The sequence below is a fragment of the Cebidichthys violaceus genome, unplaced genomic scaffold, assembly GCF_023349555.1.
Source record: "Cebidichthys violaceus isolate CVI_PGR_0920_01 unplaced genomic scaffold, fCebVio1.0.p SCAF_16, whole genome shotgun sequence".
Lineage (NCBI taxonomy): Eukaryota > Metazoa > Chordata > Actinopteri > Perciformes > Stichaeidae > Cebidichthys > Cebidichthys violaceus.
The window spans coordinates 241,280-265,948 of NW_027176329.1; the positions used below are offsets into that span (position 1 = coordinate 241,280).

A 24,669-nucleotide genomic window follows, 5' to 3' on the forward strand; every position below is an offset into this window, starting at 1 on the left:
CTCCTGAAATAAACGATCTAATGACATCATGACATCATATTTAGGCGTGGGCTTAAGACACACTTCTCGACAACGCTCATAGAAAGGCCTGGCTCAGGCAGGACTTCCTAGGATACACGGAGCGCCTCTTTCGATGTGAAGGACGGAGGGTGAATTATGTTGTACAGATTGTAAAGCCCTCTGAGGACATTTGTGATTTGTGATATTGAGCTATACAAATACAATTGGATTGAAATAAACTGAAAATACGATACCCGCTACAAGCAGAGAGAGGGGCGAGAGTTGGTGTCTAACTCACATAAGCTGTTCGACTCTACGGTAACGCTCTCCTCCAATCGTGAGCATGCATTCGCCCACTTAAAACTTGCATAAGCGTTGCAAACAGCGATTTGCCCGCTGACCGCCTACCTCCATGGATGGATGCAGGTGCCGGGGTTTGTGGCAGCTGCCTGTCCGATACTACCGCTCTGCCTCCTACACGTGTGGCAGCTGCAGAGGTGGTTTGCCAGCCTTTGCTTGGATGCTTGGAGGTTTATAGAGCTGGATGTGTTTTGTCTTTATTCCCATGCAGGGTAAAAGGAAGAAAGGTGCATCTGCTTTGTCGATTTTGAATGCATGGCCCCTATCAGGTGCACTGAACAGCTGTTCTGTGCTCCGGCATGGTGTGGCTGGTAAACGCCTGGTGGGATGTTTTTGTGAGTGCATCTCCCACCGCACAGAAAGTAAAGTAAATGACCATCTTTATACAAATGTCCAAAAGTGTCAAAAAGTAGTCACAATTCAATTTGGAAAAAATACCTTTAGAATATAGAAAATGTTCTGTGTTCTTTCTTCCTGTGTGCTACTTATTTCTGTCATCATCTGGGGCAGAACTCATGAAGCTTATTAGTACTAATAGTGACTCCTGGAGATGAAATTCTAAGAACATTCTTAGAATTATAATGTTTTCTAAGAATTTCACTTTACAGTAAAGAAGTTATTCACAAAACATCTTGGACTTCAAGAGAACTTCTCAGGTGAACATGTGTTAGGAGTAGGCAGGAGGACTTTTAAGAGGATTCAGAGTTCCTCAGGTAGAGGAGGCAGGAAAGACGGGAAGGTAGGAGGAATAGTCTCCATATGCTGATTGAGTTAATGATACAGACTAGATGGAGCAGGGATGATGTTTGTGGTTGATCTCATTAGAGATGCACTTACATCTCCCACCTAGCGCATTAACGCTATGATGCCAGAAATGAAAGAAATCCCAACAGTAAGATTCGGCGCAGACTGAAAACCCACCTCTTCAGGAAGTGCTACCCTGAGCCTTCCACTCACCACTTATTGTTTTCATACTAGCTTGTTGCACTTATTGTATTCGTATTACTTATAGCACTAACTGTTTCTCTTGTTTCTGTACTTTGGCTCTGAGTTATGCTCTGCTTCAGGCTCTTAGATGCTTGTTTAAAGGAAATGTACTTATGACTTCTGGTGACTAGTAGTTCTTTTGATTACCAATGTTGATGCACTTATTGTAAGTCGCTTTGGATAAAAGCGTCTGCTAAATGACTGTAATGTAATGTAATGTAAGATAACAGTGTTCACTGGTTTACCAAGTTGACCAACGCTGCTTCTTTTATAGACTGAACAGCAATTGCAGAAGCTGATGAAAGCTAATCCATCTCACTATGTCTCAACAGATAGCACATTGTATAACTAGGCCAATGGATTTCACCCTCTGATCTATGCCATTTGAACTCAGAGAGCATGTCTCTTCTTTCTTTGGATCAACCATTCACACTTGTTTAAAGGAATGCATCATGCCTAGCAATGAGCTCAACAACACCTCAATCATTAAAACAGTTTCTGTCACATCCTCGCTGAGATGAAGCTCTCTAAATATCTAAAGCTAGGAGTATTTGGTTGATTTTCAGGCTACGATCTTTGAACGTATTCTCAGAGTGGTTGTGAATGCGGCTCCTGCTGCTTGTCTCTTCCTTGTAACCCTGGCCAGAAGAATGCAACATCTGTCTTGCTGTTGGGGAAACAAGTCCCTTTAATGTCAACACAAATCTCAAGAAGCTCTGAAACCCAAATCGAACCGAACCGATGCCGGCATGAATGAACATTATGTGGATGTGATTTAGGGTAATATCAGTGTTATTATTTCATGTGTTCAACAGAGCCGGTCTCCTTTGATGTGCTCCTATGAAACAAAGCAGAGTAGCCAAGTGCTCATCAGCTGTTCCATTGGGGCCCAAACAATACTTCTAGAGACAGCATGACATCCCCATCAGACAAATACAGGCTTCTGCACGTCCTCCGTTATCCATCAATATTTAGTTTCCTGCTGCTTTCCTCCCCCCTGTCAGTTCTGAGCATGCTGCTCTGAATTAAGCTGTACAGCAGGCTGTGTGGTGTCCAGCGTCTCTATAAATGCTAATGAGTGGCGGGGCAGTGAGAGACCACAGAGCTTTTGTCATGTTAATAACACATTTGCCTCAGATGAAGTTGCAGGGCTAGGTATGGGGCTGCAGATGAGTGCTGAGGCTTTGAAGGTCTAACACAATATTATCTGAAGTAAGAACACATGAAAAGGAAACGGTTCCTTAGTGGAGGGAGAACGGGTCTGAATAATGAGAAAGGAGGAAGTGCTTGCTCTGTGTCAGCTGTGTTGGTTTATGCTGCATTCATTCAGAAGCTCTACCGCTTCATTCATGTTCCCCGTATTCTGTAGACCAGACCCGGGCCTCGTACGGCCCCCGGGCCATACCCGACCCTTTGGCTGTCTCCGACCGGCCCGCGGGACGTCAATGGAAAATTAGGAATGAAGCGTAAATAAGTGTACGTCGTGCACGGAATACAGCTGCGTTGCTTTTATTTTGAAGGCAACTGTTGCTGTTTTTTTCCTCAATTTACGTAAGTTAGAGCGTTAGTGAATGTGTGAGCAGCAGATTCACTGCAGTGTGTTGACTGATGCAGAGCGGCACAGACCTCTGAGGCTTCGCTAAGCTACTGAAGCAACACGCTCAGAAGATGTTGGTTCTCTCTGGATCGACCTCCATACGTGAACAAACGTTCTCCGTGATGAAGGTGAACAGATCCAGATCCAGATCCTCTCTCTCTGACCACCAGCTGTCAGCTGTCCTCCACGTCTCACCTCACACATCCAACCTGACTGCAGAGCATCGTTCACTGAACTGAAGAACACAAGATGAGCTACTTGGACTACAAACAATAGAGAGAAAACCAGGCTCCCTGCAGGCGGGGTTACAGGGAACCACAGCTTAGACTCACAGAGTCTGTCTCTGACACCACGGTCCACAAGCAGACAACAGTTCAAAACCCTAATGAAACAAGGAGGAAACATGTCTTCTGTCATCACACAGCACAGCGCTGCAGAAGAGTGGGACGTAGATTATGCGTCATAATAGTCCCCATGCAACCCACTGATCCTCCATCGTCAGATTAGACATGCTTGTCTTGTGCACCTCCGAGTAGTGTTGTTGCCTTTTGTTTAGTTTTGAGTCAATTTACAGCGATAACCACGTTCATAAAACTGCGTAAATCACGAAGAAAATACGAAGGAAGTCAATTGAGAAAGCAGTCGAGTTGTGAGGGAACATGATTTTGTGTGAGGCAGGGCTGAAGGGTGAGCTTTGTGTGCATACATATTCAGAGACGTGTGATGTCATCATCCACAAACTACTGACAGACATTCCACATCTTCTAGTTAGCAGAGGACAACAGCATGGGTTGAATACACTAATCAATGTCGTTGATACAGACAATGAACCAAATGTCTCGCTCATAGTAAGGAGACTTATCCTCCACCTCCAGAGCCTTTTAGACGCTTTCAGCTCGTTGTTTCTCAGAACATGCACCAGCTCACACCTCTGCCTAACAGTGCAAAGCTGAGCTACACAGATCGACCAGTCAGAGGAAAGACGTCACACTACCGTCAGAATGACTGCAGGCTACTGTACCTCACGGACAGGAAGTGCTCTGCTTGACTTCACTCGACTGGTGGTTGTGTCGATCGCAGCGAGGGAGAAATCAGCTAAAGCCAAATAATCGCAAACTCTCAACAAGGACGTCGTGTATTTGAAGTAAACATAATGATGATCTAAAAAAGAGAGGGATAACATCAAACAAACAATTTGAATATTCACAAGATCAAACACACATATATAGGACACTATAGGAAGGCCCTGATGCAGAGAGAACGAGTGAGAGGGAAGCTCAAACAAACGCTTTACATATCAGAGAAGAATCCAATCGATTGTTATTCTGTACGAGGTTATGAGTGGGACTCTGTTTTCAGCCACTGCTATCTCGCATTCTGCTGCAGCAAACTGCATCTTCTGTTCAATGGCCAGTTCTGGCTGCATGCTCAAGGACCACGGTGTTTGCAGTGACTCACACCTTTTACGGCCTGTTTTATGCTGCCGTCGACTGCCTGCTGACTCCTCACTCACCAAACTCAAATGGCCATCACACAGTTGAGTGGATCTCTGACCTCCAGCAGTGTGCAGAACCAGTCTGCACACTGCTGTTGTGTTGGACGGTGTCTTTGGCCAAACCTTCACATGTATCCGGTGTAGCTTTCGAGGGGACCAACCCCTCGGTCGGGAGCCACTGGACTGAATTAAATAACCGTATAAAGAGTAGTTAAAAGGAAGCTCCACCTAAACCCGGCTCCAACATGAATGCTTCGGTACCAACATTACACGTCTCATAGAATCAGATGTCCGTCACACGGATGACAGCAGTACTTTTATTGCTAATACTTGAAGTTTATTTTGCTTATAATACTTTAATGTACTTTTACTGAGGTGGGATTTCCTTGTCATTGAGTGTTTTCACATCGTTGTATTAAGCTACTTTTACATGAGAAGAGACTTTGAGTACTTCCACTCCTGGCCCTGGGTCACTGTTGGTAATAGGTGTGTTTCAGTTCTCCACACAGCCAAAGAAAGCGTGAGCAGAGGAGGTTCATTGTGTGAACACAGTGGCTCTCTGTTCTGTGTGGACGCGGTGTTTGGACCGCTCAGCTGCTGCTACAGTACAGAACAGAGTTGCTGGTCTGTGAAGTGTTCTGTGACTTTGCAATGTTGTCAACATCGCTATGAAAATAAACTTTCAGTGATTCATTGATGTTACATTCTATATTGTACTCTGACACAAATAGAATTGCTGAATTAGATTTAAAAGAAAAATCCTCAACATAACCTTTGAACGTGAATGAGAGCTACGCCGCGTATGATATAGTTCACCACTTAGTCGTGCTCAGTGAGTGTCAATGTAACCATAGAAACTCCATATACTATAACTGAGCTCCCATCCATTGTCCTCCTGCCCCACACACACACACACACACACTGTCTGCAGAGCAACAGCAAGAGGACAGAAGGAGGCTGTGACTACCCTGAGCAGCAGCATGGGAACTCATTCAAAGAGGATATCTTTTCTCCTGATCCCCCAAATACGTCACTAAATGTGTCACTTTTCATAAAACCTATGGCAACGGCGGTGCATGAACATGTTGTGTCCAGCAGCTACAGTCTTTTGTCTTCATTTGTTCATTAGTGGAGCGCTAACAGCCTATGTCTGACATGATGCATTCATCAACGTTGGAAAAGGAAGCGTGGGGATTGGGTTTAGTGCAGAAGACTTTGAGACGATCACCGCCCACATCTGACCGACCAGCCGGACCCAACGGACCGAACGGCACCAGAGGACTCTGGTGGACCAGAGGAGGACTCAGTGTTCACATCATGATGCTTGGTGCTCAGACAGTCAGAGTTGATGGACAGTGTTTTCCTCATGCTGAGTTATTAATGTGAAGACGTCGGCCATGTTATCTGACCAGAGTTTAAGTGTTTACATTCCTGAAAGATGCACTACAGGAAAGTACTACTGTTTTTGTTTGTCATGTGTTACAAATGTGCTACAACTGCACCTCGTTGTGCATCCCTGTGTTGCATAATAACAATAAATAATACTTGAATCTAAGAGCATTTCAACAATGTCCTTCGGGATAAATGAAGTTATATCTCATCTCTTCTTATCTTTTCTCTTCATGACTGGCTGGGGATATATTAGTATATATATATATATATATATATATATATATATATATATTAGTTCCACTCTAGCTTGTGTTTGGATTGAACATGTGGTGTCACAACATTTCTTCTTCTTTCCTCATTAACCATGTCACAACAGAAGATCCATTGTTTCAGGCTCTTTTAATACAAAAGGCTGAAGAGGACAATCTCTTTCCAACATAATAATACTGACTCAAGGTTGTCTTCCACACTACTTGAAATGTGTGCATCAATGGGCTTTTGTCTTCTGCATGATGTCCAATAGAAGTGTGTATTGTTTGCCTCAGCTCTCTGGTACATTGGTTGCATCACTCTGTGGAGGTTGGATATCATATTGTTGCTAGATTGGACTTCACTGTGAATTGTTTCTAGTATTTTTACTCCTCATAATATGAATATATATTAATTATATGTTACAGTGTTATATTAATTCAATATTAATTAATACAACACTGTGGGAGCATAGAGTCAACACAGACACAAGTACAGCCTAATGAACAGCTCTTCATGTTCAGCTGTGTTTACGCTACATGATGAAGGAGTTTCTGTGTCTTTGTTGTGTGGATTAGGTTGTGGACATGATGAACAGTGCAGCTGACCAGAGGTCATGTAAATCAGGTATTCAACGCTATAGTTGAGGGGACCACAGGGGACTGCAGAGCGCTGATGGGGGGCTCCGAGAGCAAACACTCAGCAGATCTAAGGACAGCAGTATCACTCGTCTTCAATTACATTTGCCAGCAGAGCAGAAAATGTGCTATGAGATGCCTGTCAATACATGTACTCATGCTTGTGCTTAAGAGGAGGATCTTCAGATTAGCATTCGGCGTCAGGTTACAGAGCGACACAGTGCCTTCTTGTCTCTGTGTCTGAGAGCGGCTTTTAATTCTGACAGGAGCTCTTCTGTCTTCATGATTAACTGTCAGCCTCATGCTTTTCAGGGAAACTCAAACCTTTCACGTCAGCCGATCGGCTCTTGTGTTACCGCAGAGAGACACCACTGACAGGACAGATGTGATGATTGTGATCTACAGGGACTATCGCAGTCTCCATTTTCACACTGTTCCACAGTGGGGAGGCCTCAGTGGAATTCGTGTCAAGATGACATGACAAAATGCTAACAACTGCTGATCATCCTCTCAGCAAATATGGCAGATATCTCAGATATCTAAGATAACGCGGCTCCAGTGTAAATGCAAAAGCCAGCCGACAGAAAGAGATGCAGGCCGTCCCGGTGGACTCGCAGACTGAGGCTCGCTCTCCTTGTTTCTTTTCACACTCCATTGTGTCTGTCCAACTAACCAACTAAGGCAAACAGGGCCAAATGTCTCACCATCTTATAGGATAAGGTTTGTGATATTCTACATTCCTATTATTGCCAACAAAAAACTCACGAAGAGTCCCAAACCAACGATGAATGTGTTTACTTACTAGCGATCACACCAGCCGGGATGCTGAGTTGGGTCAGGGGCTGAAGGTGGGGGCCCGTCCCTCCTTCCTACCGCCCTTTGCTCAAACCAGGGCCATCTTTAAACTCCATCTCAACTACACACCTTTAAGTTCTGTGACCGCATCTTTTATTATTATTTGACTATATTTACAATGTGGAGCTCACCACAGGTTTACCTTTCAACAGCAGTACTGTTGTACATCTTGTTACTTAAACAGGGCGATGTACAACAGCAGTACTGTTTAACCTGAAACTAATTTGCATTACTCCATACATGGACCGGAGGAGCCGGGATGAAACCGACGATCTGCTGATTGGAAGACACATTTTCAATTTTGTCTCAACGTTAAGTGTCGTTCCATGCTCTGTACACCAACACAGGTGATCTCACGTTCTTTGGACGATTACCTAACTTCTACTTGGGTTGGGTGGAGCTGTCTTATTTGTACAAAGCTAACAGGAGAGTGACTGAGACGTCAAACAAGGACAACCTCAACAACCCATGGACAGTGAAATCCAGTGAGACTTCAGAAGTTACAGGTTCTCTGAAGGCTGAGTCTGGATTCTGTGAGGTCGTACAAATCTACACAGAACAGATTCCCGTCTCTTTCACTCTGTTTCTCTGTCAGTGACCGGCATCCTGTCCAGTCTCTACAGAGAACATCATCACCAGAAACACGCATCTCTAACATTGTGTTCAAACAAACCCTGTCATGATCCCTCTGCCAGCCCGCCAGTTTACCGTCACCCCCTGAGCAAATGTTGTTCTCATAAATCCTCATTCAACCAATGTCACAACACATTGATTCAATCATGAAACTTAATGTGGCACACCACTGTTCCTATTCTTTTTCATTACATTTTAATGTTTCCATAATAAAAATGTCAGGAAGTCCTCTGCTGAGCACCGTGGACACAAAGACCTGCTAAGAGAAGGGCTACAACGCCTTGAGGAGTAGTTTAACTGAGGGCTACCTTCTAACATGTGACGTGTCTTTGAGGGTTCCTAGCCAGGCTGGAGGCTCCACCGTACCGCCGGGACCATAATGATGTGTGATCAACACACACCCTGACTTTACCTTTACTGCCATCATCGGGTTGATATTTTTTATGATCCTAAAGCGTCTGGATTGACATGAAATATGAAACGGTACCCGAGCGCAAACATCAGTGAAAGTGCTGACAGAGCTGACAGCGCTTACCTGACGCGGTCGGTCGGGGCGGCGTTATCAGCTGGAACCGCCGCATGAGAGCAGTGTAGAGCGGTGCTAACCGGTGCTAACCGGTGCTAACCGGTGCGGCACGCTCACCAACCCACCGACAGCATGCGCAGCAGGGCCGGCTATGTGAACAAATCAAAAAGCACACACACAGAGGGAGAGCGACGTCTTAAACGAATGTGATGTCTTGGTTTTCTTTGTTTAATTGTCAGCAGAGTACAGCAGTGTGCACGGATCCTATCCTGGACTCACAACATCCTGGCCTTGGTAGAGCATCCTTCCATGTAGGTGTTTCGGTGCTTGCATACTGGCAAAGTATGCACATAGATGGATTTTCTCTGAAGGTTTCTTATTTCAATGTATTTGGTTATGGACTCACGAGTGGTTGGAGGTTTCAAGAGGAGAAGTTCCTCTCGAGGTCCGTGCAAGAGTGAAGACAACATGCAAAGCAAAGCACTTCTACTTGAAATTTGTATCCTATATGTCTCACCAATCAGCGTTTAAGTTGTACAAGACGTGTTTCTTTACTGTTTGGTATTGGGGAAGAAGTACTTGAATCTTTTACTTAATTAAAAGTAGTAATATAACAGTTAAGGAGCTTTTCCCCATCTGTGTTCTTTCAGTATCTGTTCTTCAATGAGTCACGCTCTCAATATGCTCTCTGAATAAAGAACTATAAAAAGCATGGACAGCACATGGGAGCTGAATGAGAGCTCCATATGTTCACATTGGAGACAGGTGTTGCACACTAAGGGCCTTGTGTCCACATAAAAAGCACCAGCAGGGCATTTCTATGACAACAATATCTTGACAACATATGTATTACTTGTATTAATATTTGTTTTCTATTTGGGCTACTTTGGTGTGACTTTTCCTTTTCACCACAAGCACCAAACCGGAGGATGCTTCACACTCACACTCACACTCGATGTGACAGCCTTAACGTTAGAGCGAGGAGGACGATCAGCGGAGACAACGCGTCTGCTTTTAGTTCTCTGATATATGAAGTGTCTGACATGTAGAGCTCAGGACGGACACATCCAGAACAAGCTTCTCTTCCATCTTCTACGCGCTCATTTAGAAGACGCTGAAAGTTCAAGTTGTGCTCTTGAACATTGAAAAATACAGCAAATCAAAAATAAGAGAATGAAACGTTTTTTTGGGTTTGAAGAGACACAGAAGTATCAGCTGCTGAACCTCCAGACTCCAGAACACATTCTTTCTTCAGGCTGTGAGAGTCCATAACTCATCCTCCCCCTCCACATATGATGTATATTTACATATATATATATATATGTATTTTTGTGAAAAGGGACTGCATTAACATTCCATTGTGTAACCCTGTTGTACAATGACAAAACATTTGTTGAAAAAGAAGATATTGCGGTCCTAACCCGGCACCTCGCTGCAGCACAGAGGAACATAATGAATGTTTCCAGACATCAAAGAGTGCTGTTCAGTAATCGGATCAGAACATTCTTGATATCAGCATCAATGTTCTCTGTGACGGTCTGACAGCGCTTAGCAACGACTTGACAAAGCATCAGTGTTGCCCCTGGCGCTGATCGTCTGATTGTTAGAGTCCCCGCTGAGCTTACCGCTCGATTAATTTTTAATCGGGAAAGCGCTGTTTGATGTCACAAAGCCAGATGCAGAGGTCCACTCGGAACTGACTGGAGTGGACGGGGTCGAAGGTCAAACTTACACTGTGTGGACTGAGTTATTGAGTATCCACTGTCTAAGTTGAAGTTGAAGACTTTTCTGTTTGCTGCCTTTAATTGAACCACATTCAAGGACATTAATCAATTTCTGCATTTTTGCATTTTACGACCGTATTCTATTTCTTACACTGCTTTTTAGTGTTTTAACAACTGTTCCTGTTTTTAATGTTTCAATGAATGTTCTTACTTGATTTGAAATCTCTTTTTCTTTTGACTTATGTTTTGATGCTTTTAATGCTTTTATGTGAAGCACTTTGAATGACCTTGCTGCTGAAATGTGCTGTACAAATGAACACGCCTAAGTTGCGGGCTGTATTGTAAAGTGTGACTGTTATATTTAGAGTTGGAGGTGTGTGGACCCAACAGCTTCATTGTGATCGTTGCATGCATTAACCGGAGTTAGGCTAGCTGCCAATGACTAGGTACCACCGAACTTTAAACAACATGGCTGCTCGTTTCACCGCGATGTGTGGCGTTTTGATTTAGTACGTTAAATAGGAGAGACCTCTGGTGTTTAGCGATGTTTGAAGGCAGCTCTGACGGAGCAGCTGTGAGTGTGTGAAAGTATCCAGTAATGTAATAATTACTGCTGTTGAGTATTTGTGCAGTAATGCAGTTACATAACAAACTTTGAACACGTACGAGCTGAGCAGAAACACGTCTCTTCTTCTTTACACTTTTTCAGTTCCAAAAGAAAACTTCAGATGCAAGATGTCAACGTTCTGTGTTGTCCGAAGAAAATAAATTGTCTCTGCTGCAGAGACGGCTGGAATAGAAAATGAAAGAAGACATTGAGAGCAGCCGTGACAGATGCAGAGAAAGATGTTTCTCTCAGAGTGACGACTGGGATAAACGTGCTCGCCCTCGCTTCCTGTTTGATATGAAATGGCTTTTCTTAACTAAAAGAACGGCTACTTTTCTTTTCAGTCTCTTTAAAGAGAGACAATTAAGATCGAAGTCTGATTTTACACAGAACGAATGTACTGAAGTCTGCACTTATAGAGCAAGGTCACTCTGCAGCAATCTAACATTGTTATACTATTTAGAGCAGGCCTTTTTTCACGTCCTCCATAATTGTAATAATTTCAAAGAACACATTATTTGTGTAGGAATTTTTGTAGAAAAATTAGGTTAAAGTATCAAGACTACAATAATTAACAATAAAAACCACACAGCATGATTTATGGCGAACAAGATATAAAAGTAAATCAAGTGAGTATATTTCAAAGAGCATCATAAGCGAGCCCTCAACAGGCCGACACCTGAGACGGCAAACGGTGCTAACAGCGCTAATGCTAATGCGCTGATAGAGCTAGGCTATATATATGGATGCTACGCTTCCACGACAGCGCTGTCGATCAGGACGGCGTTAGCTGTAACTGTATGGGAGCAGTGAAGAGCACACTCACATGTACCAACAGGTACTGTAACTGTTACTAACTGTAATCTGTACATAATTGTTCAAAATCAGACTCAAATCAGCAAAGACACCGAGGAGCAGTACAGAGGACTGATGGAGAGCTTCATCACATGGTGCAATAACAGTTACCTGAAGCTCTACATCAGGAAGACCAAAGAGCTGTAGGTGGACTACCAGAGGAATAGGAGCCCCCTGTCCAGGTCATCATCCAGAGAGAGGAAGTGGAGAGTGTAGACTCCTACAAGTACCTTGGGGTCCGTGACAATAAGACAAACTGGACTGGACTCAGGCTGTTCTTTCTACAAAGATCCTTCAGTATGTTGAAGGTGTCTCTGGTGAACCTACAGGGATTTACCTGAACTATCTGCTGAATCTCAGCTTTACAGAGCTTCATAGTTTCAGCTCAGTGTTGTTTCTGTTCTGGTTTACTGTCACCGCTCCCACAGGTTTGTTTCCAGCAGCAGCAGCAGTGAAATGTGAAGCTCAGATAAACCCACTGTTCATTACCTGCTCAACAAACACACAGCAGACTGACAGTCTGGTGACCAGAGTGGAGGTTCATCAGCTAAACAGACAGATACTTCCCTCATGTGGTGGAGACCAAAACCTGAGCGAAAAGAAAGAGAGCACTGCCCTTACATTGATCAGGTGGCCACAAACACTGCTCCTAACCAATGATCATGTTGTTCTGTAACTGTTGGATGTGTAAATGATCCAATAAACAGCAGCATGGGCAATAGCCACCTTCTTAGATCTAGATCTAGGTCCCTCTTAGTCTAATGAAGTGTAAGTATTGATCATATATGTCCTCTGTGCTGTAGGCTACTATATGCTTTGTTGTGTTGAGTTAGAAGCAGAGCTTAGCATTGGTATCTTCACTGTCCTCTTCTTCACACTGTAGAACAATGCAACATTCGAGGACCTGAGCAGGACCTGTCCAGACCTACAACGCAGCCTCAGTCGGCCACCAGTACATGTTCTATTATAACAGATCATGATCCAGCTAATACATCACAACGTCACACCACACATTCAAACACAAATATGAGTCCATGACAACCCCTGAGTTAGAGTTACTTGCAGCACTTTATAGTGGGGAACACTTCCTCATTTGTGTTTAGCAAAATACAAGATCTGTAGGCTTCAATTTGAGTTTAAGATGACGCTGCAGTAGCAAAATATTTAGATTGACATTATTTTATTTGCAGGATGTCGCTGCTCCCCGGAGAGCAAACAGGCCACATGTTGGGGCTGCTTCTTATCAACCTGTGATGAAGAGAGGTTCAGGCCAAAAGGAAGTAATAGTGAAGAAGAGCTATCAGAAAACATCCGGAGGGCTGATCCTGACTTCTGGCTTAGGTGTGTCTGTCTGAGCAGTTGGTCTTGGTCTAACTTAACCTTACAGTCTTTCAACCAGTGTTATTCCCGACAAAGGAAGATGGAGGACGTGATTTATTCACTTGTCCAGCAGAGGTGGAAAGGGCGGTTTTCGTGACAGCTTCAATTTGCATCAGGAGCAGCAACAAACAGCAGCAACAAAACAACAGTCTGGGCAATATGGCCAACATCTTTACATAAAAAAATGACATCAGTGAAACAGTGATCATCAACTTTGACTATGTGTGAGCACCAAGCATCAGTCTCCTCTCATCCCACGGAGTCCTGCTGTCTGTTTGTCAAGTGTAGCTTGATCCGGGATGCTACAGTGGAGCCACGTCTCTGTGAAGACGTTATCCAGGAGCAGACCGGGTGGTGGAGTAGCGTCAGGTCTTAGCTGGGTAAGCTTAGCTTCCATCTGGGTTCTCCTTTGTCTCACCTCCGCTTTCAGTGGCGTTTGGTCCAGCAGGTCTGGCTGGGGGGTCGGCTATGGGCGGTGACTGTCTCGATCCCCAGGCTTCTTTCTCCAATGTTGATGAGTGTATTCTGTCGTATACCATAATAAAGACAAGAATGTAGCGCAGTTCATAGGCCACAGCACGCACATCATTGTGTGATGAGGAACTCTATATTCACTTGATCTTTCCAGAGAGCGAGTTCTGGAAGCTGAAAACGTTGTCCCCTCCTTTGATGCCAAGAAATCGACTGTTTCTGTTTTTGGCCACATACAGTATAAGACATATCAGTCATCATCACTCATCCGTCATAAGGAGCATTCAATACTTTTACATTCCTATGAATTTACAACATAACATTACATACGACTACATCGTAACACTTTCCTACTGTAACACTGATGTTTTGCATTTTTTTGGGAAAGTTGTGCTGCTGTAAGCTCACACTCCTGCATCCATTAAACATCTCCATCTTTAGTATGAGTATGACTGCATAATATAACATAGAACGCTGTGGAGCAGAAAGGCACAAGTAATCAGATCAGATTAGATTGTTACTTTGCAGGTGTTTCAGTATAAGTGTGACTGAAACATGTCTACTAAACTAAACGTAACATCTACAGTAGTTCATTTAAAATGGACTTTTGAACAAGTTATAAACTTGTTTTTTTACAACTAGCTGACATCCAATCAGGTTTCATTTTTAATCTTAAACATGAAGAACACAATTTGTCTTTTTTTACTTTTCACAGAGTCAAATACAACGGGTTGTTTGAGAAGCTGCTTGTTCGGGTAAGTTTGCTGTGTTTTCAGGAGGTGTAGCTGCTCGGCAAGGCAGCGGATTGAATCTCCACTTGGGACAAACTAACACAGCGGCATGAGAGTCTGTTTCTCCTGAGGGTCCGTTGTTCAGCAGAGGAGTGTACTTCATCAGTAAGTAAAGCACTTTGGCTATGATAGCGTCAAATGAATCAGCAGCTTGACAGAGAGCAGTGACTCAAGGCACCTTCACTCCTGTACTTAATATCTCTGATTCATTTCATTCATAATGGGATGATTGTCCAGACAAGAACAACTAGTGCTCCTTATCTAAAGGTAAGTCTCCTAACCATAACCATGTCATGTCACAGGGTTACAGATTATTCAAAAGAGTTCAAAGTCAGCGTGCTCGTCCTCTAAACGTGGAGGAAACACAGTGAATCAACTCAAAATGTGCAAATACTGAAAGTGTTTGTTCTTTCATGAGAATCAAATCTGCCGAGGTCAGTGCTGTCCTGGACGGGCCGCTTCCTCCCTTCAAAGTGTTGCAGTTTCTTTGGAGCCTCCGTCAGTCTTTCTACTAGCTTTCGCCCAGAGTCCAACGGCCAAACTGAGGCCGATTCAAGAAATGGAGACATCCCTCAACCCATCGTCCCGGGCCAAGCGACAGTTGTGGGTAAAGTACGGCCACAATGCCCTTCCCAGCTCAGCCTCCAGACTCTCTCCCTTTCTGTGGGCATCAGGAATCAATCCCGCAGCAGTCCATCTCCACTTCCCTTGTTCCACGAGGATCCAACCCACATTCCACATATCTCGCCTCAGCTCGGAGAGTGTTTGCCTACCCTTCTTTACTTCTGCCTGTGCATCTGTGTTTTAGACGTGATCAAAGATTCTAAACCTCTGCCTGGGTTCAGTCCTGTCTGTGTTGTCTGGGCCGTTAAAGGTGCAGCTCGACATTCAATATCAAGATGGTCTCTGTAAATATTAATGGTGCCAGAGAGAATGTTAAATGAACGTTACATTTCAGTCTTTTTGAAGTTAAGAAGCTAAATGTGATGTTTCTTAAAGACTCACATTTAATAATAATAATGAATTTAATAATGAAGCGCACTGGGAGAGGTGAAGCCATGAAAGCAACAGTGGTGATGCAACTTTGTTTAAAAAGACGTTGACCTATTTCCTGTGTTTCAGAGGAAATCAAAGGGTTCAACTTTTCATTAGTGCTGTGTTGGAGAATTGGAGATTAGCTTTCCTGGACGTACTGATGGAGATTCAAACTGCACTGAAGATGCAGCTCAGGAGAGGAACCGTGTGTGATATGTGGAGGTTCTGTCATCAAAGCCGGTGTCAAAACTCCTGGGTCACTCTAAAGACTGCTCACTATTGTTTCAAACACCAAATGAATTCAGTCAAAGTTGTTCAACATCCAGTTGGATTATCAATGTATTATCTCACTATGGTGCTTCATTTCTAAGAATGCAAACATGTTTCAGGCCCTTCTCACTCATCATGTTTTCAGTCCAGCTCTCTGCAACAATGGTGTGTCAGGGGAAGGTAGTATGAAACGGTTGTGGCTGCATTACACTCACAATGCTACTAGACAGGACTGGATCTGTGAAGGCTCCGGAGAGAGACGTAGCAGAGCTGCAAACCCAAGAAAAAGATAAAATATTAAAGTTCTCAAAAGTAAAAAGTCAGCTCCATCTGACCCGCTGGGTTTTTGTGCCCCAGAAGCTCTGGTCCACTCTCACTTCTAGAACATCCCTTAAATGGACGTTCCCTCTAGCTTGCTCTTTGGTGTTGAGTGCACAGTACAGACTTTCTGCTAAGGCCCAAAGTTCCTGTGGAGGCCAACATGATGGAGCATGTCCTTCATGTTGACAAAGCCGATTACGTACCTGGTCGGCAAAAAATGTCTTTTAATTTGGGACATTTTGGGCTTCTCTAGTTCAATGAAATTGGTCTGATTTCCATAGATTAAGAAAAGGCTTTTGACCGGGTTGAACATCAAGTCTAGAGGCAAATGCTTGAATCTTTTGGGTACGGCTCTGGACTCACAGCCAAGATCCAACTAAAGACTAACAATGGTTTGAAGCACAGAGCCACAGAGTCAGACAGCATTGCTCCCTATCTGGCACTTTTACATGAGTCAAGGATGCACCTTTCTGTCACAGAGTTTTCTAATGATCTGCATTGATGTCATAGTCTTTGTAAACCAGCAAAATGATAATAGTGTTTGTGAAAGTAAACATTGGCCAGTGTCAACTGGGAACCTGTAGTGGAAAGAGTTGAGACTAGATGAATGCAACAGAAACGGGTCACAGAGTGCAGGCAGACATGGTGGATTTATTCACTTATCCAGCAGAGGTGGAGAGGGTGGTTTCCATAACAAACTGTTGGTCTTTGGATTTGAGGCCTATCTCAACCTTCAGTGAATTCCACACAGGATATGACCTGGTTTATTCTCATATTCCTCTCAAGCAAACTAATCTCTGTCTAGCTCCACTTGTATAATGATTACTGTTGACGTGACGGCTGGCAGGAAAGCAGACGGCACCTTAACAGCCCAGTGTTATTGTTCAGAAGTCTGCAGGTACAGTGATCTGTGCATTCAATCAAAACCTGTGTTCAGTTTGTTCCTTCAGAATGAAGTGTTAAAGGCCTTCAGGGTTAGGGTCCTGAGATCTGGTGAGATTGTCTTTAGTGCAGATGTAAGACAAGAGTCCTTGAACATGACACAACACACAGTGACTGAGCTGTATGGTCTGCTATCAACCTGAGGTGAAATGATTTCGTAACAATGCACCGTTTCCTCTAAAATCATATTTGAAGTTAGACAAATTGTCTCGTGAATGAGATTCTGAAGGGCTTTAATTGTGAAATGCCTTCTCTCTGAGTGGTTTTGTCAGAGCAGCATTTGATTCAGACGTGGATTTGGATGAGAGTTAAGCCTCTGGGACTGTCTGTGTGTGACGGCTCTAACCTATAGATTATATCGATGCCCTAAAGGTAAGCCCTGACAGATAGACCTCCAATAAGTCACTTACTGAGGGTGTGGTGCATGTTTTCAGAAATGAAAGAGGAAAAACACTGCTTCTATTATTCAGAAGCCAGTAAGAGAGAGAGAGAGAGAGAGAGAGAGAGAGAGAGAGAGAGAGAGAGAGAGAGAGAGACAAAGACAGATAGAGAGAGAGAGAGACAGACAGAGAGAGACAGAGAGAGAGAGAGAGAGAGAGACAGAGACAGAGAGACAGAGACAGAGAGAGAGAGAGACAAAGACAGAGAGAGACAGAGAGAGAGACAGAGAGAGAGAGAGAGAGAGAGAGAGAGAGAGAGAGAGAGAGAGAGAGAGAGAGACAGAGAGAGACAGAGAGAGAGAGAGAGAGAGAGAGAGAGAGAGAGACAAAGACAGAGAGAGACAGAGAGAGAGAGAGAGAGAGAGAGAGAGAGAGCGAGACCTCTGTTGATCGCGCGTCCTCGCGATGCGCTCGCGCAGCACACCAACCCGCGGTGAGGCTCCAGGTCGGTGACAGCTGCCAGACGAGAGAGGAGAACCGCAAACACGGACAAAGGACAAACGCGTGGCTCTCCCCAGCAGCCATCGCCACAGAGGGTCGGTCATGTGATGAGTATTGGAGCGGAGCCCACGAGAGCTTTCCTTCACCGGGGGAGCGGGGTGATGGTGGTGATGATGATGATGATGATGAAGAGCAGGTTTCTGCCGCTGACCGGGAAGTTCGCGCTGTTCTTCCAGGCGACGCTCAGTGGGGAATAAAGGAGCCGCCGCGTCCACTGACGGATTCACATACTCACCTGATTGATTTGCAGTGAGATTTGGAGAAGTCCACTTCTTGTTGTTCCAGCGCAGACATGCGGGTCTAATGATGCCCGAGCTCACCTTCGGATCGTTGCCCGGCTGATGCTGCGGGTCTGGAGCGTGCTTCTTGTTGTTGTTGTTGTTCTTCTTCTTCTTCTTCTGCTTCTGTGCCCATCTCTGGAGTTATTTGAGTATCAGTTAACAGGACGCACCGCATCCAGGTCCATGACCGTCTCATGTCCGCGCTGAGTGTGACGAGCCTCACTGTGACATGGATAAATCGGGACTATACAGCCTCCTCTATTACTTAGTTCTCAACTCGCCCTTTATGATTTGTGCGGATGGTAAGTGAAGATGGGAGGCACGCGGGGAATGAAATACATGTTTCACAATAGACTGAGGCTTTTGAAGAGCTATAGTTTAGAATACATGCCAGCTGTCTGCAGAATTAAACATGCCTGACACATTTCTGTACAGTTTTGGAATAGTTGGAGAATTGTGACAATAAATCAGTGAATCATGAAAAAGGCAACACAGAATGGCCCAGCTGTGCCCACATCACAGCATCATGAGAAGGATTATTTGATGAAATAAAGCCTGAGGCAGATTGTAGGTCACAGTTCTCTGATAAAACCATTGCGTTCTATAAATCACAGTGAATGGAGTGTAGGAGCTAGAGCTCGACAGGAGGGTGGGTGGCCATCAACAGGCCGAGCTCGGGGAGGTTTTTAGGCTTATGAAAGGAGCTTTTTACACACTCACTGATCTGTGCTTCTGGTGTCTTGCTTCTCTCCACATTCGCCTCCATGAAACCAAAGCGGCATTTACTGAAGTCCCTAAAGATGTGAGTGTGGGGGAGGGAGAGGATGTGGAGATGCCCTGCGCCTTCAAGGCTGTCAGCCCAGCGCCCATGTCTCTGGAGATCCAGTGGTGGTACCTGAAGGAGGACGTGCCTAAAGAGCTGCCCCATGAGCTGCAGATCAGTGCCCCGGCCAACCGAGCCAAGGTAACTGCAACACTGACGCAGACCCAAACGCCGTTAGTTCATCCGACATACCTTAGGTCCAAACGTGTGTGTTAGTCCACATCTGCCAGTACTATCTGCACTCCTGAACCCCGACATCTGTTCAGCTCTCGTCTTCCACAGCGGCTGAATATATGTCTCTTCTAACCTGTAAATCTGCCAGAGATCAACATTTGTACACTTTGCATATATGTGTGGAAATATATATGCAAATCCACAGGAGCCTGATCTCCGTGAAGTCTTCATGGAGGAGCCTGATGCAGACAGTTTCTTTGATCTGCAGTTTGTTCCATTTTTCTACGTTTCTAAAGAACCAGCAGTGTTTAAAACTTGCTGTTGTCAGCTGTTAATGCTCAGGACGAGGGCGATGTCACCCTGACTCTGAAAGGGCACTTGTTGGTTATCAACACCATTTCATTCCTCTCAGGTCCGCTGCATAAAACGGGACGCGGTGGGAATTACTTTTCCCTCCAGCATGACAAATCAGTCTTTTTCAGCCGTCTGAGGAGTCAGGGGCAATCACATCTGCAGCATTTCCTCTGCGGTTTAAGCACATTAAAACATGCAGCGGGGTGAAAAAAGACGAGCAGAGGAGAAAAGAAAAGCGAGCGTGAGAGAGAGGAGAGGTTATCAATGGCGTCTTTGAGGAATGTACGCAACCAGCTCTGCTCATGCCGTTTGCTCTCACCACCAAATGAAATAACAATCTTGTGGTACTGTTGCCAGTAATGTGCATGTATTTAGTCATATATATATATATATATATATATATATATATATATATATATATATATACTGTATATAACATACACGTTTTCTACATGTGATTAACAATGCTTTCTTTTTTCAGGTGGTTCCAAGGGAAGCCACAAAAATAAGTGTAAGTGTCCACTCTCCTGTGTTGAGTAGCAGTTATTATTCATAACACTACTCAGAAGACTGTCAGTGGTAAAGTGAGGACACTGACAGACGATCGCGTGTCTCCAGAGAAAGACAACACCAGCCTGACATGGTAGTGTGTGATGGGATTTAGAAGGTGGAGTGATGCGCCTCTTTTTTGTGTCTGACCATGATGCCACGCCTCCATGAAAGTGACTTGACTGACTGGATGTTTGACTGAACCAGAACCATCTTACTCTTTTGTGTTCTCGTTTAATGGGAAACAAGCTTCTAATCCTGACTGCTCAATGACAGTCCAAGAGATCATTTGTATGCGTGTTTACACACGTTATGTAATTCAACTGATGGATTAGTCTGTGACCACTACTCACCTACTCTTCAGTTTGATCTCATGTTGATGGTAAACCCACTGTGGCAGGCTGTGCTCTGATACCATGTGAGCCCTTGTTAGGGATAACTGAGGCTCCATGAGATGTAGTGTGTAGGTCTGCTGAGAAGCAAATACAGGGTCAGGTGTTTTTGGTGCCTTATTAAGTTGATGATTAATGCATGCTGAAACTATTGTTCAAGCATTCCCATCTGCCACGGTTCAGCGTTTCCCTCTCTCTCGGTTCCAGACTGTGCGTGTTCAGGGCAACGCCATCTCCCACCGCCTCAGCCTGTCCAAGGTGAAGAAGGAAGAAGAGGGGGTGTACGAGTGCCGCGTGTCCGACCTGTGGGCCGACGAGACTCAGGAGTTTACGGTTCACGCGGTGCTGCATGTCGCGCTGGGTGACGGCATGGTGGCCGAGGAGGCTGTGTCGCACATCCAGAACCGCTGGCCCCTGAGGAATACCAACACGGGGCTGGGAGGGGGCGGAGCAGGGAGGGCCACCTCGGAGCCCGGCCAGGGGCTGGCAGGAGGTCAGAGGTCAGGGCAGGGGAAGCACCGGGTGCCTCAGCAGGCCCAGCCCGGCCTCCTCCCGTCCATCTCGTCCACCACCACCTTGGTGGCCAAGTCGTCGGCCTCGCCGCCGCCAGGGAACGCAGCCATCCTCCGGCAGCAGCTTGGAGCTGGTGAGTGAGCGTTGGAGGGAGGGTGGATGTGAAACAGAGCCACAGTGACCCCTAGTGTTGGGAGAAGGGAGGAACCACGGAGATTTACAGACACGCTCAGCAGACTGTGTGGCTGCTGTGCTGGTCTGCATCTGGCTCCAGGTGTTATCAGTTTAAGTCAGTTTCTCTCTGATAAGGAGCCTTCATCTGTGTGTTGTCATGGGGGGCGTTTCAGTCCGAGATGCACTTTTTATCAATTCCACCTGACACTATATTTCGAGGTGTGATATATACTTGACAAGTCGAGATTCTGCCTAATTTCCTGTCGTATTGAACACCGCACTCTTAGAAAGTAACATCATTCATGTAATTTCTCTGTAGTTACTTATAATTCTCTGAGCTGTCTTTGATTGGTCCATCTTTAGAAACAGGAGATCTGGTATAGAAGGACGTGTAAGTTACCTGCAATATTAGCTGTTTTGTGTCCATATTTTGTAAGTTACGCTGAACGATTTGAAGAAAAAAATGGAATTGCATCATTACTCTCATTGTCATTGAAACATATTTTGCATTGATTATGGTGTGATTCTTTTGTGAATCTGAACGAAACAGAGACTTTGACTTGAGTCCGTAGAGTGAGAGCTGTCGGCCGGGACGTCTCTGCAGAACCACACTTCTGAAGTCAGAAGAATGTTTTTTCTGAACAAATATTGCACCTCTTGCAATTTTAGGCTTTAAAACATTTGGATTCATATTTCAGTCTTGTTCTGACACTTATTATATCTACATGGTTCAGCTTGTGTGCAGCATATGTGAGCTTGTTATAGTATCACTTATCATAAGATATTCAGATTTGGTGGAAACCGCTCAATATGAGTATTTCTGTGTTATATGTGTGTGTCCTCTCATCCGTGTGATCGCCCAGCTCGGCCTTCCTCGTCATCTACACACACGTGATCCTGGTGAAGCTCCGTCACACTTTTCAAATCTCTTTAAATCACGTCGTCATTTTCGGTCGCGTGCGCATGAACACGCAACACCTAGTTATGACTCCCTCTGCCAGCCGCTTGGCAGATGGCACGGGCAAAGATGGAGGAAGGGGAGTGGGGATTTGTAATCTACCTCGTCTTAGCTCTTCTCCCTGCCCCAGTTCTGTTCGATGAAGCGCACTCGTGAATAATTAAAACTCATCGAAGTCTAGTGGAGGCTTGTGAGGCCGCTGATGCAGAGAGCAGTCGCTCGGCCCTGTGGACTGTACGACACGTAAACGCTCTACGTTCTTGTGGAAGACTCCAGCGTTAACGCCTCCTGCCATGTGCTGGCATCATGTTGCTACATGAGAGGGCTTGTCAGAGGTTCTAGAGGTGATACCCTTTCTGCTGCAGTCTGCTGTCTCCTTTCAGAAGAGTGTCGCTCCACTGTTGTCGCAGCTTTGATGAGTCATTCAAAAGGCTTCTCACCAGAAAAGGGAAGTGCACTTTCATCTGCACTGATGCTGCTGCTGCATGTATTAGAAATGTAAGTGGGTCTGTATGTTGGGACAATAGATTCATTATGTGCACACAAACTACTTCTCTCTCATGAACGGACCGAGCTGACGGTGGGTCTGGCTCCACACATTGTCATCGTAGCACAGGGCGGGAATGGCTCGATTGTCTTTCCCTTAGCTAATCACCACCGTCTAAGCACAGGATGCAGCGACAGTAACGCTGCTAAATGACCGGAGGAAGGGGAGGAGACTGCTGCGTGAGATACTGAGGGTTGTAGGCTTGAGGTCTTTTCAAACCAAAGCGAATATCTTGTGTGTTATTTATACAATGTGAACCATCTGTGTCTATGAGCCGATCCACACCCAATGTAGTTTTTTAGTTCAGTGTAGTTCACCCATGCTGATAAAAACAAGCCAACCAAACAGTAATGACTTTTGCTCATGTGATCAATACATACCATCACACAACAATATGGATATTGATGGATAGATCCACGTGGTCTCACAACATTGTGCCCTGTTTGACAAACAAAAGAAGATCATAAAGAAACCAATTCAAAGACAACATCTGGGGATGGAGATAACACCAGTACTGGAAGAAGTACTGGTATCATTTACTCACTTACAAATTACACAATTACACAAAAAAACACATTAAAAACCTTACTTCATTAAAATGATGTACGTAAATAATCAAGAAAATGTACTAAACATATAAAGTAAAAGTACTTACTATGCAGCCAATGGGGCTGTTGAGGGATTACATTTGTACAGGCAGAACTCCTAAATGCGGTTGTTCCCCGGTTAAGCCCTATATTTCCTGTCCTGTATAGTTTTTACCACTACGTAGAGTTCGGGTGCCTCACGTCAGACTCGCAGCCTTTCCTCAAAGAGAATCCAGAAGGACCTGATGGTTCACTGTTGCTTTGCATTCATTGCAACATAAACAAACATAGGAACATAAGATGCCGTTGTTTTAATGTCTTTGGGTTTCTGCTGCAGCGTTTCTGATGCCTTTCAATCAGCCGACGCTGTCACAGGCCGAGGTCCACGCCTGTATTCTCCATCACCTGCTCTCCACCTCTCTGCGTCATAACCTCCATCTTATAGACTGTCCTCCTCACCTGTGGGCGGGGCACACTTGCTTTCAACACAGATAAAGAAAAAGATCAGTAATTACAATTCATAGACATGAACTTAAATGCGGCTCCTACAACATTCTTGTATATTATATTATTATTATTGATGCGCTAACATGTAAGATGCATTTTACGTTTGTAGCTGGCTGCAATAGAGCTATTTTTATTCATACTGTTGGGTGGTTTCATTTACTGTTTTTCAATGCATTGTATTTTATATCCTCATTATCAATAAATATAATGAAGTAGACAACATTTCCCTCTGAAATGGAGTAGAAAGTAGCATTAAGTACAGTAGTTCTTAACTAGCCTTCCACGACTGATGAATATCATGCTTTACAAAAAAAAGCTGTGATGAAATCATGCGCTGGTGCTACCAGAGAAGGTTAGTCTGGAGCATCTTCTTAGCTGCGGTCAGGCCTGCTAACCCTAAACGGCTTCCAGGGTATGATAACTGGAAATCACTCAAAAGCATGGCTGTGGGTGAACATGGACTCTTAAAATCCGCCACAGTGCTACATTCCCTACACATTCAGTAATGAGGTGCAGCGTGTCCAACAGGGCAGAGGTCACATTGTGGGGAGGGAATAGCCTTCATTATGTGGATCTGCTGATGGTCAGTGTTCCTGGAGCGTTCCACCATTATGTTCTATAGTCTATTCCATACAATGGATTCCATACAACAGGACGAGCCAGTAAACCAATACCAGCCCTTCCAGCCTCTCCTCCACGGACCGGAAGAGACTGATGAGTTAGGGTTGAACCATGTTGAGA

At 44.6% G+C, this 24,669-nt stretch overlaps 1 protein-coding gene across 1 annotated transcript in view; it reads left to right on the forward strand.

Annotated features, from left to right (window-relative positions):
• Positions 1-18,012: 18,012 nt before the first annotated feature.
• Positions 18,013-24,669, forward strand: part of vstm2b (V-set and transmembrane domain containing 2B) — a 29,068-nt gene continuing 22,411 nt past the window's right edge. The window contains exons 1-4 of the mRNA XM_068710674.1: positions 18,013-18,652; positions 19,127-19,314; positions 20,183-20,212; positions 20,850-21,288. Of these exons, the coding sequence (XP_068566775.1) occupies positions 18,580-18,652; positions 19,127-19,314; positions 20,183-20,212; positions 20,850-21,288 (730 nt within the window). The 5' untranslated portion in view covers positions 18,013-18,579. The remainder of the gene's footprint in view (positions 18,653-19,126; positions 19,315-20,182; positions 20,213-20,849; positions 21,289-24,669) is intronic.